The sequence below is a fragment of the Apodemus sylvaticus genome, chromosome 9 (genome assembly GCF_947179515.1).
Source record: "Apodemus sylvaticus chromosome 9, mApoSyl1.1, whole genome shotgun sequence".
Taxonomy (NCBI): domain Eukaryota; kingdom Metazoa; phylum Chordata; class Mammalia; order Rodentia; family Muridae; genus Apodemus; species Apodemus sylvaticus.
In genome coordinates this window covers 114,189,311-114,208,340 of record NC_067480.1, presented here as the reverse complement: position 1 = coordinate 114,208,340, position 19,030 = coordinate 114,189,311, and the positions used below count along the sequence as shown (strand labels likewise).

The 19,030-nt window shown below is 38.5% G+C and overlaps 1 protein-coding gene across 1 annotated transcript in view; it reads right to left on the bottom strand.

Moving 5' to 3' along the window:
• LOC127692681 (uncharacterized) overlaps positions 1–19,030 on the bottom strand; it is a 278,157-nt gene that overhangs the window by 258,071 nt on the left and 1,056 nt on the right. The window contains exon 2 of the mRNA XM_052193294.1: positions 10,487–10,687. Coding sequence (XP_052049254.1) covers positions 10,487–10,582 — 96 coding nt within the window. The 5' untranslated portion in view covers positions 10,583–10,687. The remainder of the gene's footprint in view (positions 1–10,486; positions 10,688–19,030) is intronic.

Genomic DNA, 19,030 nt, shown 5'->3' with positions numbered 1-19,030 from the left:
GTAATTAGAAACAATGAATTCATGAAATTCTTAGGCAAATGGATGGAGCTGGAGAACATCATACTAACTGAGGTAACCCAGTCTCAAAAGATCAATCATGGTATGCACTCACTAATAAGTGGATATTAGCCTAGAAAACTGGAATACCCAATACATAATCCACACATCAAATGAGGTACAAGAAGAACGGAGGAGTGGCCCCTTGTTCTGGCAAGACTCGGTGTAGCAGTATAGCATAAAACCAGAACAGGGAAGTGGGAAGGAGTGGGAGGGAGAACAGGGGGAGAGAAGGGGGCTTATGGGACTATCGGGGAGTGGGGGGGGGTGGCCAGAAAAGGGGAAATCATTTGAAATGTAAATAAAAAATATATCAAATAAAAAAAAGAAAGTGGAAGGTAACATAGAGCAACATCGGAAATTGTCTTCCGAGCTCCATATTTGCATGCTGTGTGCACATATCCACCCATTGTTCAGGTGACATTCCTTACTGTATATGAAGGTGCATCTCGGTATTTTCAATTGTTAAATCTGTACTGACAAAGAGCTAAGTGATGGCAGGAGTTTGATGCTGTCATTTCTGAACCATCACTGTATTTTAGATTTTACATTTTGTTGATCTATAGCTGCTCAAAACATGAGTGTCTTTGCCTGGTGGCAACCCAAGAGATATTCTGGCACTGCCTTACTGCTGATTGCTAATTATAAATATCTGACAGCTAATAGGCAAGTCAAAAAAACAAAACAAAACAAAACAAAACAAACAAACAAAAAAAAACTACTGGGATTGACCAGGGCAGGAGACAGACAGAGGGGAGAAAAGCAGATGCAGGAGTATGAAAAGATACTGATGGAAGCAGAAGCTAGGGAACAGAACTGTAAACAGTGAGAACCAAATGGGTAGGTAGATTGTTGTACAACTTGAAGTAAGTTGAAATGAGCTATTCCATCAAAATGCCTACAGCTTTGACCTATCCAGAAATCTATGTTTTATTTATCCTGGGAGCTGCTCTGTGAAAAGCCCTGTTTTCACCCATGATCACAACAATACACACCTGCAAAACAGTATGTGATGCAGCTTCTTGGGTGTATGGATGATTAAACTGATGGACAATCTCATGGTTTCCTACATAGAAGAATCCAAGGAAGCTTCTACCCCTCTTCCAAACACAGTTGACTTTCTTGCCTAACAAGTGTAGCCCAGCTTTCTCACATCTCTCTCTTGCTCAAATACCCTTTGAGCCTTGGTAACAGGCTCTCAGGGCAGCAATAGAGCCTCTGAGAACAAAGTCTTTGATTTATTGGTTGTGCTGCATGCATAGAGGCAGAGGAGGCCCACACAGAACTAAGTACACATGTATGAATGCTCACATCTACAAGCATAATCTCTCACTCATGGAGACCCTCATCTCTGTACATACTCATGTATCACACACAATTGGAGAAACCTCCCGTGACAGAGAGGCACATGTAGACACACATACTGCAAAATGGTTGTTTACAATTATATAGCCATTTTCTCTACTGTACACTTGAGAAGCTGCCCTGAGTCACCATGAAAGCAGACTTGTATGTTAGTTCATGATAACTGTGGCATCCACTGCTTCCTCCTTTTCCTGGACTTCCATCAACCACTGTCCAATCAAGTTCTCTTTCAGATATCTCTGGATAAAATGGCTAAGGGTCCTGGAATGCCAACTGCAGGACCAGTGTGTTGACCAGTCTTTCAGCCTGGTACATCTATCAAGAAAGCCATGTCACAGATGGAGGTAGATGCATAGTGCTCACACAAGGCAGAGGGGAGAGGCACTCAACAGTAAGTGACAGGCATGCCACTTACCTCATTCTGCTTAGAATCTCTGTCTCCTCAGTTGGCTCCAGTCAGTCTGTGGAGAACTCCATCTGGCTGCTCCCTCGGAATCTCTCTTGACCATTTAAAGGTACGTCGCCTAAGAGATCACGACAACACAGGTTGTGAGCAATGAATATTTCTTTATTGTCACCTGTGCCTTTGTGTAACTATTTAGTATCTTTTAGCTTCTGGCAGCTATATTGGTGATTTGTGGGGTTTGGATCTCCAGAACTTGAGCATGCTATATCATTAACTCTGGTCTAAATAGAACATCAACATCACTGTCATTCAAAGCTCAGTGAGGTTGAGGTAAGAAAATCATGTGGCTAGCTTGCCTTATATGGATATCCTACCTCACAAACTGCATGATTGTCATTCAGGAATGTCATTGTACCTGACACCTCATAGACTACAAATGTTCTTATTATGCAAACAGGAAAATGCCAGCAGCAAGGAGGATAAACTGCTCTTTAAATGTGTTAATGAAATCACCTGAGAGGTTCCTTGCTTGTGGATGGAGAATCACAAACATATCAGCACATCCCTTCTCTCCTCTCTAGAATTGGCTTTACTTGTGATCAGGTCTAACTATGTAATCCAAACTGGCTAGATGCCTGGGTATATTTCTGTCTCTATCCCAAGAAGCAGGACTTGAGATGTAAGGCAGAATAGCATACTTTTTGTCTTCTGGGTGACTTATCTGATTACCTTGAACCTTAGTGAAAATGAAAGGAAAGATATTAGCAACTTTCTACCTAAACGATCATGAAGTTCAGAACATTTGTTCCTTCTTCATTGCTGAATTTCCGCATCCCAAGTTCCTTCAGACACTGTTTAAATTTTGCATTTAATTGAGCCCAAAACATATATACGCAGTTTATCCCAGTCACAATAAACTCCTAGAGCAATTCCTGAGGGGCCTATGCTCAGGACGCTAAACAATAGGAAAATCGGCAAGATTTTCTATCTTTTATTATCTCCAACAGGTCCTCAACTTGTAGCCATAAGGTCTCCCCAGAAAACACATTCAGAGTCTACAACATAAATACTATTATTCTTTCTCTGGCTCAAATTAAGGAGAGCTAATGGCTGAGTAGGAAGTCCATACACACCTGGCTAAAATATTCCATGTTCTCCTTCTCTTGCTGTCGTGGGGTTTTCAGGGACTTTAAGCTTCCACTAGAACTCCACAGTCTCTACTTCCCCATGGTTTCTTTGCCTGATCCCCCACCCCACCTCTCCTTCAGTACTTGCATCAAGACTGAGGAAACCCAGGCAGGCTCATGAGCAGGTACACAGTTACAGAGTTCTATGTTCATGGATTTCTATTTTTTTCAGAAGACTTTGTGCATGTGAATTTTGGTCTATATGTAGTTATATGAATTCATTACTAGAACCAAGATTACCGGAGGAATTTAGAAATTGAGTACAGAACTTATGTGCAAACATATAGGTGCTTAGATCAAATAGGATCCAGATTGAATGTGTTCATAAATTAATTTGTACTCTAGAGAGCATTGGAGATCAGAATGCTTTGTGTCCTCCTCATGTTTTGATCTAGGAACATTAACAAGTGATGACCTGGCCCCTCAGCCTAGTCCTATACTGATAGTACCACCTAAGTCGCCCCAGCAGCTCCTTGGAGGTCACCAGGCCAGCCAAGGCAGCGAAGATGACTGGGACAACAAGTGGGACGACATCTCCACGGTGGCCTAGGAGCCAGCGAGCATACCCGGAGCTCGCTGGCTGGGCAGAGGCGGCCAGCAGCTACCTCTGTCACATGCTTGGACCTGTCGCTGGGCTCACGCAGCGTCTCAGCACCCCCGCTGTAGCAAGCTTCTGGAGCCAATAGCCACCCTTGCCCTTATTTAAGATGAACAGGAAGTAAAAGTAATCGTTATTCATTTTCCTTAGATTTCCATTCCTTCCGAAACATCTCCATCAGCTTATGCACTAAGATAACTCCCAAAATGTTATAGAAGCACCCTTTGCTTTATGAAGGCAGTGTTTCTCTCACTCCCCCAGGTATGTCCAATATTCTACCTTGATATTGTCTGTTCTCTCTTAGGCATCAGTCGTAAAATCAAGCTTCAATCGGCTGTAAACATTTTAGATGCCTCTGAACATTTTTATCTAATCCATAATTACCTCCTTTCCTATAATAGTGAAGTGGCTACTTTTTGGTGGTTTCTTTTCTCTACCCTGCTCATACAATATAAATATTAAAATTATATATTTAGTGACTATAATTCTCACCAAAACATATGACGTCTTTCAAAGAATATGTAGAGAGACACCAGCATTTATGTGGAAAGCCTATGAGACCCATGAGATTCAAAGTCAAGAGGAACAGCAGCCAATGGTTGTCATCGCATACTTCAAACACTAATGTGAAGATATGTTACAAAATAATAGCAACTAAATTTTGTGATGGACAAACTGAAAGGAAATTAACATGTCTGGAAAGTAGTTCCTGTCTAATTAGAATTAATGTTCAAATATTCAGAAATATATTCCAAAGAACAAAATATGTGTTGTAACTATAACAATTTGAAGAAAACCAGGGAGTTCTTAGGTTTAGGGTCTACAAAAAAGAATGACCAATTCTTTTAAAAAATATTTGTAGTCATGGTGGTTAAAACAATTGGGTTGCATATAAAACAATACTCAAGCATAACCTGGACACTTTTTCTTGGTAAGATTTACAGAAATTGTTCTCCTGTATGCTTAAAGCATACCTCCCTTCATATAATAATGTTGTTTCTACAGAAGATTGGTACCGAATATGGCTTGAATGTCTACCTTTTCAAGAAACCACTACTGAGTTGAGAGTTAGTTCATATGATCTAGAGGAATAAATAGAGAACACTTCCTGATATGATTAAGCTATCATGAGAAACAAATTACTTATAAAAAAAAATACCTTTTTGGTGGAGCCTGGAAGGGAGAACCTTTGAATAAACTCGAATTTTGCCTTTCTAGTCCTGAATAGCAAACTGGTGACTAAGGTTGGTATTCAAGCTACTGAAGTTCGAGGATTCTGTAGCAGTCAGGATGAAGAACCATTGTGATGTCAGTATTCTAAGGGCCATGACAACGGACAAAAAGGCACACGCATTTCTTTCCCTTACACTTAGTGGCTTTAAATTTGAGCCATACATCTTTGTAAGGAATCACATATTTTCACAACCATATATATACTGATAGCTACTCTTTTGGTAATTCATTACGCTACCCTGCTCATATAATTTAAATATTAAAACATATTATGTGAATATCAAACTGTTCAAAACATATGACATATTGTTCAAAGAATATGTAGATAGACACCAGCTTTTATGTAGAAAGCATTTGTGAGTCATGAGATTAGAGGAGTCAGGAGGAACAGCAGTCACTGGTTATCATCACACACATCAAACAATAATGTAAAGAAATTTTACAAAAATAATACCAATTCAGTTTCATGATATTAAATATTAAAAGTAAATGAACATATGTGGAAGATGATTCCTTTTTATGAATTAACATTAAATCTTCTAAACTTTTTAAAAAACACAATGTATTTAAGAAAAAAATAACAATTTGGGGAAAACTGAAGCATTCATAAATTTTAGGTTGAAGTTTGACCAGTTTACAATAAAAGTTTGTGTTTTAATGGGTAAAAACAAATTTGATAGTCTAGAAAATACTACTGTCTTATGTTCATGGTAGGTATTTTTTGAAGACTTATAGAAAGCATTCTCCTGGAAACAAAAAGCATAGCACTCCTTAATAACTTTGTTTCTTTAGGGAACTGGTACTGAATATTGCTACTGAGTAACTTTCCATGAAGACACTGCCAAGTTAAAATCTAGTTTTCTAGATCTGGAGAATCAAGATAGAACACTTCCTGATTCCATTAGACTATCATAAGAATCAAATTAGTTATTATATACATACATTTACAGTGCAGCCTGGAATCGAGAACCAATCAATGGATGTGAAATGATCACTTTCCTTCTTGGCACTAAATACCAAACTGAAGACTGCAGTTGGTAAGACAACCACTGAAGTCTGAGGATTCTTTAGTAGCCAGGGTGACAGGCCTGCAGTAAAACAAGGATAGTCCCGTCACCGACATGTTTGTATGTGAGGATAGCACCACATTCCTGAACTTATCAAAATGACAGATTGGCAAAAGGATACCTGATTCAATAGTTGTTACTTTCAAGCACTTTGTAATTCCTTTGCATTAGGCAAAAGAGAGGCAGTAAAACTAAGGAAGCAATTGTCAAAGGGATGTGTCCAGTTTTGAGGAGAAGCTTTAGAATAAAAATATATTGCATGAACTTCAAAGAACAACCAAGCCACCCACAGCACATATTTTAGATAGGTGACAACAAGAAATACTATATATGAATCTTTAAAATTGTTAGAGATGTTCAAATTTTTTGGGAGGGTTAGAAACCAGAAAAGAAAACACACATCATTTCCATTTTGACTACAAATCCTATGACTGGAACTGTGTTTGTCCTCATGATTTGAAAATACTAAAAGACTACTGGAAGAAAAATTTGTATTGAGCACTCTTGTAAATGATTTCCAAAAATATTATTATATATTTCTTATATATCTTTTAATCATTTCTCGGAAGTGCTAGGTTTTATACTAGTCAAAAAGTTTACTCTGTCATATCTCTGGTGAGCAGATGGTCTGGTAGTAATGTAAATCACTGATATAATTTTTAGCTTTCTCGATTTTGTCCCTCACCTATCTAGGAAATGATTTCTCTGGTGATAACTAACACATCATGCTAATGAGAGAATCTAATACACAACAGAAAAATGTCACTACTAATAATATTTGCATGAAGTTAAATAAAGCAACTGTAAAAGAATGTCAGACAGTTGTTCTTTAATAAGACACAGTTTCACAATGAAATTATGTTGTTAATTTTGTTACATCATTGGGTGAATCCTAAATTACTCCATAATGATGCAAGGCGTCATTTATAATTCTAACTTGGTATCTCACTCTACTCTGAAAAGAGACCTTATTAAGGGATCTGCATTTTATTTGAAACAGGTTAAGTATACCTGAGCAATAATAAAAGGTATAAACACCTCTGGTAATAAGGGAAAAGTACACTATCACCATTATCTGCACAGTGTCATTTCTTAAAAAGATTTCAATTAGATCGAACTATACCTGCTCTTAGAGGAAGCTATAAGGATTTTATTTGCTACTGTCTCAAATACACAAACGTACAAATTATGTAGAAAAAACAGCTTTCAAAGTATGATTAAAAAAAACAAAACAACCTTCCAAAAGCAAGCTCCTTTCTCCTACCACCCCCATCTGTCTTTTTAACAACACCTTAAGAGAGTATCCTGAGAAAAATAACCTTTGAGGTTTTAAGAGATAAGGAAAAGGAGAAAATGGTTTTGGACATTATCAACTCATAACTGAATCCAGAACTCTCAGTTACAAAAGTCAACAGCTACACCTCTCAAGTATCTTGCTACAAGAAAATATTATTTTTCTAAACAACAATAACAACAACAAATCATATTGATTTTTAGAGGAATAATCTTTGATTTTAGGGAAAATAGTGTAAGGTAGAGAGATGAAGTCAGGAAGTCCCATTTAAAGCTTTAAGGGGAACAGACTTAACTCCACTGAGTCTGAGTCCAATCATTTGCTAATGTTAGATAAAGGAAAGATTTACAGTTAAGGAAATCTAACTTTGTTCAGGGGAAATGCAAGATACAGATTGTCCCATGCCTCTGCCTAGCTTACGTTTAGAAGACACAGACCTAGATTCTTCAACTTCAGCGTTCATCAGATTCCCAAGCATACATTTTTCTGTAGCTAACATCATATGTGGTGAGTTCTCTATAGCTCAGTCTTTAAACATCTTTTACTGGCTCTAGTTGTCAGTTTTGTCCAATGCTTACCAAGATATTGAAGGAAATATTAATTTTTATTCTACTATAGAAAACTGTGAAAAACTGTACTTAAAAGATTTCATTCACTCTATGAGCTAAATTTTTACTCAGAGATTAAAATAATCAAGCAGAAAAGCCTCTTTTATCCTAAACAATTATATATATAGAATTGTACATATTTGATTAAATTAGAAAAAAACCTTTTTATCTTTAGCAAAAGGTGGCTTAATGCGGATATTGAAACTATTATTCTTCAAACTGTTGACTTTTAAGAGAGCATTTCAAGAATCATTCCCTCCCCCCCACCCCATCCCCCATGCACACACTCTGTCCCACTCACACTGAACCAGCACTGCTGACCCACTACCCATAAGGAAAACAAAAACATTAGGCATGCACAGCACAGGCTTATATTTAGGCAGATTTTGAATTTAAGACTACACACTCTGAAATGGCATCTTGAAAGAGAAAGAAAAGTACATCTACACATGTAAACATATACTCTTCTTAGATGACTTCCAAAATACACAAAAGGTAAACATTTAGTAACTCTGAAAGTAAATGGGAAGCTAAGCATCACTAACAACACCAAAACAACAACAACCACACAAAAAAACAAAATAATAACAAACTACAGCTAAATGGTTGATTTACAATACTTTTTAAGTTTGTGATTTTCATCCTTTGTCATAGTGTTCTGTGTCATAATCTGTTCATCAAGCATAAAGGCCTTCCCTGTGTCTATTCTCACAGGCACCAAGGCTCACAGTCCACATACATTCATACAGGTACACAAGCAAACACACAGAAAACACCACAGTGAGCTGATCATACAAGTTTCTCTATGAGGAATTTAAATTATTTTCCTAATTCTGACCTATTTTTATGTAATTTGCTTTTATTTCTTTTAGTCCTAAATGTTTTGCATCACTTAAAGTCTCCTTAGATGCAAATCTACTTGGAAATGGGCTCTTGCCAAAGCAGCAATCTAACACATCTATGTGGTTCAATAGCCATTTATCTATTGATCATTATCTCTATCTGTTTTATTAACTCTTTTTTCACTAGAGGGAAAAACCTAAAGCAATCTAACCTTTCACAGCATGCATGTACATACACACAACTCAAGGAAAACCCGGATTGGTGATATCTAAATTTTAAAGTGGGGCACAAGTTATTAGATTCTAAGGTTAGTGAAAACACACTCTGTTCCAACCACAAGAGAGCCACTCAGACAGAAAAGTGCTTCAGAAAAACATCTCGAAAAGTGTTCTGCAGAGACAAGCAGCATCTGTGTCAGACAAGAAAGGAACTTTTCAGTGTGGAAAAAAAAAAGGATTGCACATAAAGAGTTGCTTACTGGGCTTATGTTGATTGCATTTAAATGTCAGCTTCCTGGATCAGTAGTTATCAGGGTCCCTCTGCAGGATGTCAAATACACCTTATTCAAATACATTTCTCCTATCTAAAACTGGCTGATAAAACTGTTTACCAATTAAATGTTCAAGAGCTGGGCTTTATGCACTTTCTTTGGCAATTGTTATTTCTAATCTTGTGGCAGTTTACAGCCTTTAAAGTAGTTTTATTTCATTACCAAACATTTTAAAATCTACCCCAAAGTATTCAATTTCCGTGAACTCTTACATACAAAAGAGCAGTTGCAGTTATTTTAAACGAGTGGGGCAAGACCAATCTTTAAACAACTGCCATCTACTTAACATCCCAGTATATTTGTTAGTACTACTTTGGTGCTGCATGGAAGATAAACTAACTCTTGCTTTGTATGGGTTTGGGGTAGGCTTCTGAAAAGAGGAAAGTTTCTGGGTTGTTTCCCCTTTGCCTCCACTTAACCCTCGCTCCCCTGCGGAGCCTGAGAGCCTGCAATTGTGCAAGAGGAGCCTGGCATGCAGGGCTCAAATCACCGAGCACTGCGGGTGATTAATGATCCATCTGCTGCTGCCCTGGCGCTCTCCAGGCAGCTCTCCCTGCAGGGCAGCAGCCAAGCTGCCTGCGGCGGCTGAGCGAGAAGCGGCTCTGGGAGAACGCAGGGGCCGCGCCCAGTGTGAGTGCACCGTGCTGGGCGGTGGGCGGCAGGCGGTGGGCAGGTGACAAGCCGAGCTGGCTGCACCTGGGCCAGTGGAGCACAGGGGAGAGCGAAGGCACCGAGCCACCGAGAGCCGGAATGGAGGCCGAGAGCAAGCCTGAGTGCAGCCTGCCGCCCTTGGCCTGACCCGGCCGGCAGGGAAGCCTGCACAGCCTCGCTCGGGTCTGAGTCCAGCTGCTCCAGACACCAGAAGTCAAACCCGCTGCTGTGAGGGGCCCGCGCTTTATGACTGTTCAGTTGCAAGACCTACTTCGAGACAGCAGACACTTTGACCGAGTCTTTCACAGTCAGAAAGATACATTTGTTGAGTGGCCTTTTCTCTTTTTCGCGGGAAACAAAGAAATAAATTAAGGCAGGGCTCAGGCTGCACACGGTGAAATTTTGCAACAAATGCCTTTGCTTTCTCTAACTTCGATGTCCTTTCCCCCCTTTTCCTTAAAGAGCCCTTGGGGAAGCCATGAAGTAACACTGCACATTCCAGTAACACAGAAATTATATATATATATTTTAATTTCAAAAACATTTAGAAAGAAAAGTAGCAGGAAGAAAAGGGCACATAACAACTTGAGGTTTCTTTAAAAAAAAATGAAAGAAAAAGTAACTTACTTGTTGGGACATTCTGAATAAGAGGTTAGTATCAGCGTTTTGCCATGTCCCCATGAATCCTGGTCCAGCCGCAGTCGTTCTGGTTCCGAACTGCATGGAGTTGTCAGTACAGGAGTCTCTTAAAGTCAAGTCTCTTGCCCTCTTTGGCTCTCTGTCTCTCTGTGTGTCTCTTTCTCTCACATCCACTTCTGCCTCTTCTGACTGAAAAGTGAAGGTGGATTTTTTGAGCTTCTTGGCAGCCAGTAGCAGGAGTACAGTGTAGGTAAGAAGCTGGCTGAACTGTGCATTTCATTCGGGAAGAGGGAGATCTGGGGGAGGGGGGGGGTCAGAGCTTCCTTCGCACCTTCTGCACAGATATCCCTATCATTTATGCATAGATTGTGACTCCCCTAGCTTGCCTCTGCTCAGTTTCACAGCTGCCTGTCAGGTGCACAGGCAGCACTGGAGACCCAACCATCAGCTTCAAACCCTCAGCCACTGCATGTCATTGGACAGCAGAGCTAGGAGTCAACTGCACTGTTCCACTGTCAGGCACCAAATGACACTGTACTAACCCCCCTCCAGATACACAGATAGACACACACACTGGTGCATACTCCACGGACTGCCACGATCACCATCCACAAGGCCAGGGAAAGCCAGGGCTCTTCCCTGGGAATTTTTGCCAACAATGCTTTCTGCTGTAACATGTTATATCCAGCACCAGTCCTTTCTTTAACACTTGCAAAACTATGACATTTAAATATTTTTAATTAAACTGGAAGCAAGTAAAGATTCATCTGGATGAGAACATAAAGTTTGCTTAGTGGCTTTTTAAATATTAGCTTCCACAAGTCACACCGTAATGCTGGGGCTATTTATAACCACATATAAACTCATAGGGAAAATAATATACAGAGATTTGACCTTATATTATAAAGGGTGAACAAGCAAAGCTACCAGTTAAACATGGAAGATGTACACTAAACATATGCAAAAATAAATATATATCACTTAATACCCAGCACCTCAGGCCATTAATTACCAAATGGAAGGTTAAGTAAAGAGACACTGAAGGAAGAGAAGAAAAATGAATACCTTTTCTTAAAGCTCACATGCAGAATAAAATCCTTTGTTAAAGTTCTCAGGTAAGACATCTACATCAACCTTTTAAATCTTAAAAAAAGGGCAAAAGATGAAGAAAAAAAGAAACCTGTCCTATTTCAGGCAAAAAGTAATGCATATAAAAATGCCATTTTTCATTTAGGACCTCTATGGAAAATTCTATAATGTTTCCCTGCCTGATGAAATATAACCCTGATAGCAGGTCATATTTTTAATTAAACCAGTTTTAAAACAAAACAACCATTTGTTAGATAGTATTTATCTCCCTTATTTATGGAAAAAGCAGAACTGAACAAAATCCACTGTACATAAACACTGTAACTTCAAAATGGAAAGCTAAATTCATGCCATCTCATAAAAGTAGTCAGCAGGAAAAAGCCATCCTTCCTAAACTTAAAATGTAAGGAACATTAATCTTCAGCCACTTACAAATACTGAGGACAAATGTAGCACTCTGTTCGCTCCTTCTTAACGAAAGAATAACAATAAACCTTCCTCTCAGAAACAACAAAAGAAACAGAAAAGCGTTTCGATGGCAGCCTGTGTCATTAGTGGACAATGAGAAAAGATGAGCAACTGTACACTATGTTGAAACAAATGTGCCTTCCCTTCTAGAACTGACATCTCCTGAAAGCTTTTCTGTTAAACTTCCCTCCAGTTCACCACCATTAAGCACAAAAAAGTCTCAAAAGAAGCAAATTCAATATCTGAAAGGAGACAAACAAGAACCCAAAGAATTGTTGCCTTAAAATATATTAAGTCTACCTGTGGTCAATAAAAATATTCTTTCGAGGGGGAGGGCGGGAAAAGCCCCTATGAGTCAATTGCCAATGGTGACTGTACCTTTACTATTACCCACTTAACTCCCTCTAAAATTTGCTAGCCTCTTGATTTCTGAAGTGGCACTCAGTGCCTCAGTCAAGCTGCCTGCTCAGCTCCTGACCTTCCCACTAATGGCTGTTATTTGTGGGAGGCTTAAGGACACTGTCAACAGCAAGCTTCCTCCTTGCTCCCCTCAAGCACTGTTGTATCCTCTGCCTGCATGTTCTCTTTGGCCTCTTCTGCTTCCTCTCCCTCTCTCCTAGTCCTTCCCCCTCCTTCCCCACTCTCCCTCACTCCCTCTTCCTATTTTTCCAGCCCCACCCCTTTTTCTCAGTTCTGAGATCCTCTTCTTTCCCAGGTATTTCCCCTAATCCCCACACATGCGGGCATGAACGAACGAACACACACATACACATACACACACACACACACACACACACACACACCATACCACACCACACCACACCACAAGACAAAAATCAATTTTCATGCAGCAGCAAGCACCTGCAGTAATAGACTCTTTTATTAAAACTGTTATTCTACAAGACTTGAAATTCCCCAGGGATCGGGCCATGTCAAAGCCGATATAATTAACTAGAGGCTCAGCAACGGATCAATTACCAGACAAGCAAGTGATAGTGAAATCAATGAAAGATCATCAGCCACATTATCAGTGTTGCAACTCATTAGGGCAAAACTGAGAAATGTGCTCAACACAAGCCCAAGCAAGGTGGCATTACAAAACAAAGGGCTAATTTGGAGACCCTGCTGTGAACAATCTGTAACTGAATTAGCCCTTTTCCCCCCTAAACTGCACAGCTCCATAACTAAATGTGACAGACTGAGAGAAGCAGTTTATTAAGACACCAACCCCAAGTTTATTTAGTTCATAAACTCTCTCCTACAAAATCAATACAGTCTGTACAGGGTTATCAGGTTGACTAACTAATACATCCAAATCTGCTATGCCCAGGCACAGTCCTCTGACAAAATGCTACCCAGAGTATGCAAACCGGTCTCTCTCAGACTGCAAGGTCTAACCAAACAAGTCTGCAGCAAAACTATTACCTAAATATTCCTGCCGTAGCCACGCCTTAAAAACATCAGGATAGGGCTGGAGAGATGGCTCAGCAGTTAAGAGCACTGAGTGTTCTTTCAAAGGTCCAGAGCTCAAATCCCAGCAACCACATGGTGGCTCACAACCATCCTTAATGAGATCTGATGCCCTCCTCTGGGGAGTCTGAAGACAGATACAGTGTACTTACATATAATAAATAAATAAATCTTTAAAAAAAAAAACATCAGGATAGCCTCGTAAGATTCACAAGAAAAATCACAACAATTACACAGTACTGTACCTCCTAGATGGATTTTGTCAAACAAAATTTTAGTTAATTCCTAAAATCAGTTAAAAAAAAAAGTAAAAGCTTCATTATAACAACAGACACCAGTCCAAAGAGTTAGCTATATATAAACATGCTAAAGTACAAACCTTGAATGTTTATGTTTTGTTTATTATGTTTAAAACCATTTTTTAATAAATTTTAGAACATAAAATTCTGACTCCTATAGAAAGTCCCAAAATATGTTATGTGAACTTGCCATCCATTTCCATAGGGAAATGTAGAACCTTGATGCTTTTCTAGCCAGTAAGAGACTTGAATTGTTTTTTAGAGACTCAGGTCCATGACTAACAACAAAACCAAGGCACCAAGACATCTCCTGAGGCTTTCCATTGGCTCAACATTCTGTAGATTACAGAATAACCTTCTGAAATCCTTTGTATCCAAGTTATTTACAACTAGGCCATGGGGATAAACATCATTTTCACAATTATTGCTTTCTTCCTGATTCAAAGTCATGTACTTCAGATTAGGGGATCACAAATCTGAAAGGTCACATGACGCTCCTCACAGTCCCTGAGACTGAGAGTTAGGCTGTGTACACTGAGAGGTCCACCAAGGAGCTCTCAAGGTCCTGAAGAAACTGTAGAACTAGGAGTAACTAACTCTTCTTCATAACACACAGCAGTAACACACACACACACATACACACACACATACACACATACAACTCTGAAATACTTTTACAACAGTAACATAAGACCAGGAGAGTGGACAAGGTAAGCAGCTCTGGAAATAACTAATGATGTTTTAACACTTACAATGTTTTTACTTATTTATTTATTTATTTTAAAAAAACCTGTACTATTAACATGCCATCAGTATACTCAACTGACTTCAAATTCTAAATCCTAAATGTTAATTTTAAAAAATAGTTTAAATTCAATTTACAGATGCTACAATTACACATTTGTTTTTATCTGGTATTTATCAAACATTTCACCAGTCATGCTTCTAATAATATTTTTTAAAGTTAAGCATATATACTAACCCTGCACTAACTGCACACTTTGGATAGTAATTAAAAGTTGTAATTACAGGAAATTCATACTTTTAAAAACCTTTTTGCACATAACTACACACTGTGCATGTACCCTCAATGAGATCCAATTAGTTACAAAGAATTTGCATTTCAGTTAGTGTAGGATAACAAGACTACAGAGAGGTGCAGTGCAATCCCACCAACAGAGGAAGGCAGTGTGTTCTTTCCTGTTCGCTCTGTAAGCAGTAATTCCCACAAGTGATTGCTTAGAATGTTACTATCTTTTTAATATTTTGTAGTGAGGTGAATTTGGGTCTTTTCTTTTATTTTCTCAAAAATTACACAGTGATGGAAAAGTTAGTCACAGTTACTGACTACTGACAGGCCAAAGAATGCTCTTTTGCATATACTTTTGGAATAAACTAGTTTATTTATTGTGTTGCTTTTTGTTTGTTTGTTTGTTTGTTTGTTTATGGGAATATAACCCATCATTTCTTTATATATATTACAATTATTTTTTTTTTAAAGACAGAGTATCATCATGTAGCCCTGGCTGGCCTGGAACTCACTTTATTGACCAGGTTGATTTCGAAAGATCTGCCTGCCTCTGCCTCTCCAGTGTTAGGATTAAGGGTGTGCTCCACCATACCCAAATTTACTTTTCTTCACTGGATTTAATTTCTTCAAAACACAGGGCTTTCTTAAGGTCATTCTGTGACTGAGAACATAGCAGCTATATAAAGGTCGTGGTTCTGTGCTAAGAAACTCAGGCCCTGCACTAAGAAAGCACTTGAAGGCTTTCTTTCTTTCTCTCTCTCTCTCTCCCTCCCTCCCCCCCTCTCTCTCTTTCTTTTTTTTTCAGTTTTTTTTTTCCTCCCTAGCTAGGGCTACAACGTAAATCCTGAACAAATATAAAATAAATGTATGGCTTCTGCACACAGTTTAAGAAGCATCCGCAGGACAACTGACAGCTTACAGAACCGCACCTGTGACTCCCTGGGCTCAGTTCTCCCACTGTTAGCAGACTCTGTAATCTGTAATGACAGTGTACTGGCCTTTGCTCTTCCTTCAGTCACAATTTACTTCCAAAGCTTGGTTAAGTACAGACCTGGGTTAAAGATCAGTGGTTTTTCATGTGACACACGCTGGTATTCATCTAATGGCTTGTCAAGACAAAACTGTCCCTGTTCTTGCCAAAATAATAAAAATGATGCTTCACATCGCATGACAATCAGCACTTCCTCGTGGTGGGACAGCTCGAGCTTTCTGTAACTCATCTATTTTATAGAAAAAAATATTGCTAACTGGCTATCCACTCTCAGTGTACAGAATCAGGTTGCCATCCTCAAATCACTTTCCTTCTCAGAACTCTAAGGCAGCCTGTAAACTAGTCACTAATGACATGCGACCTTAACATATAAAGGAATGCTGAAGCTCAGGTTCCTAATGCATTAAGGCACATAACTTAATATATGCAAATTATGCAGGAGCAGCAGGCTGGTCTCAGTCACAGAGGTGGGGCAGGCAACTGAGGAAATGTCATTTTTCTTGAGAACGAAGTGTAGGACTTGCTTTGCAACATCTGTTGGTTTGTGTGGAATGCTAACAGATGTGTTAAGTGGGAAAAAAAGGAGAAAGAACTAATGAAGGAAAACTCCTCTGAACAGATATTTCCCTCACTTCCATACTCCTAAGGAAGAAGGTTGACAGCCACCCTTTCCCCTAGTGAAGCCTGCCACCCTTTCCCCTTGTGAAGCCTGACACCCCTACTTTATTGTGCCATTTCTTTTCAGACACAAAGTTAAGGAGGAACAAATTTGGTTCAATATAAAGAATAGGAAAAAGTAAAGCTAATAATAATTTCAATTTTAAATTTTAAATAATAATTTCAATTTTAAATTTTAATTTCCACTTTTTTGTTTGCTTTATAATTGTATAGTTATCTATGTTTATACAATTTGATGAGAGGACAGTAAAATATTTGTTTCCCTTAACACATATAAACTCAAACATAATAAGTACACAAGCATATCTATGTGCACTCTGTGGAGAAAAGAAGAAATGACATTTAAAAGTACTTCTTAAGATCAAGAGCTGCTTGGTTGATAATGTTGTTCATTTGAAATGTAAATAAGTAAAATAACCAAAAAAGATCATAAAAATAAAAAATGATAAATAAAAGATCAAGATCTGAATTATCTTTTCGGTTTTGTTTGGTTGTTACAGGTGTTTTTGTTTGTGCTTTGTATCGTTTTGTTTTTGAGACAGGGTTTTTTCCACATAGCTCTGACTGTCCTGGAACTTACTATGTAGCTCAGCCTGGCCTCAACTCAAACTCACAGAGATCTGCCTGCCTCTATGAATTATCTTCCTTAATGTAAAGATACTCATTGTTACAATTAAGATTCACCTAATATTTACACCTAAATCTTTGCTTGCCAACTGATTTCCAATTTCTTTCTTTCCATTTCGATCTCTGTAAGAGATGGACAACTGTGTCTCGATTGCCAATGTTCCCAAACAGTAACATCTGGTAATCATGGGTCCTCATGTTTAAATTTTAAGGAACCAGGAAAATTTTTCTTATTTAGCAATTGTTTTTCTTGTTTCAGTTTATTCGGTGACTGAGCTGTAAGTAGCAGACTGACATGTATGTAGCAGTCTTTAATTCAGGTTAAAAGGATGACGCATGGCAGGGGGTACATGGGGGTACATGGTGGCTCAGATTTTAATCCCAGCCCTTGGGAGGCAGAGGCAGGCAGACCTCTGTGAATCCCAGGCCACTTTGATCTCTATAGTGAGTTTCAAAGCAGATAGGAGTGAGATCCTATCCTCAAAAAGATATATGATTCATGCACGCCAACAACTAAATGTAACCAAGTGTCATATGTAAACGATCTAAATTACACAGTCTATTACTCTTTCTATTAAAATCTTTATGGTAAGAATTTAGGTTTAGAGTCCATGAATTAGCTAATTTAAAATTAGCTTAAAGGGTCTTTATGAAAAGGAGAAGAAAAATCTAAATTCATGTTATCATCTTTGATTGGCATCTCAATCCTTCTCCTCCAAGAGTCTGTGTTAGAATTCACTTGTTCCTTCATATTTATAATATTTATATATAACTATATATAAATGCCAGATGGCTTTGACAACCTAGTTGGACATTTCAACATATAGTAGCTTCAGCCAAAACAGCCCAAAGATTCTGAGGAATAAGACCATTGTTCAATTTTTAAGTAAGAGTACCCATGCCTTCATTTATAGTCAGCTTTCTGCCAAACCATTATAGACATACTAAATACTCAGATGTGAACTCACAGGAACACCAATCACATCAGTGCACGAGACATATATAACAGCTGCTATGCACTGAGAGAAGAAAATGGTGACCAATACTGACAGAGAAAACCTTATGCAGTAAAAATATCTTTATGTGACCAGAAAAGGAACACAAGCCCCTTAAACAAGGTTCGAGCTAATTCAGAGAGTGACATTAACATTCCACTTAGGAAAATATTACCTAAACGCTTTACTGAAAAGGAGAAAATGCTCCAATTGACACTTGTCTAACTTGCCTGAGATGCTGTGTCTGACACCCTAGTCAGGGCTGAGCGCCGGAATTTCCTGAGCACTTCCAGGAAATGTTAAAAGGCTATAATCCATGGATGCAAAAGATCAGAAAATGGACAGATGTGGTTAGGTACAGTAGATCAGGTAGCTTACAAAATGCTAAGGAAATGAGAATCCCTTGGAATCAAGATTCACATTTCAAAAAAGCATCTTCAGTCAGTACAAATCTTATGCCTACAAAAGATCAAACATTTTCCTATTTTGTTTTGATCTAAAAAGTAAAAAAGTGACTTTAATTTTTTTGTGTGTACAAGCAGTGACAAAAGCTGTCTTACTATCACAAGCTTCAGTTGATGTCCTGTGAGAAAAATCTTCTGAAAGAATCAGTGGTATCTTTCCTTAAATGACTATGAGGATAAAAATAAAAAGCAAAAGCAAAAGCAAAAGACAAAAATCCAACAGGCTGGGGCACGGAAGTGCACTGGGGAATTACTTTCATATGACCACGAAAGTTGTGGGATTGTAAAGATAATATTAATGCTTTTATTTACTTCCTTCTAAAAACTGTAGCCTGAGATGCTGGCAGCTCTAGTAAAAATGTCACAGTAATAGTTTAAATTACTGTCAAGAAGAAAGATTGAGATTCACTTCTGCACAAGA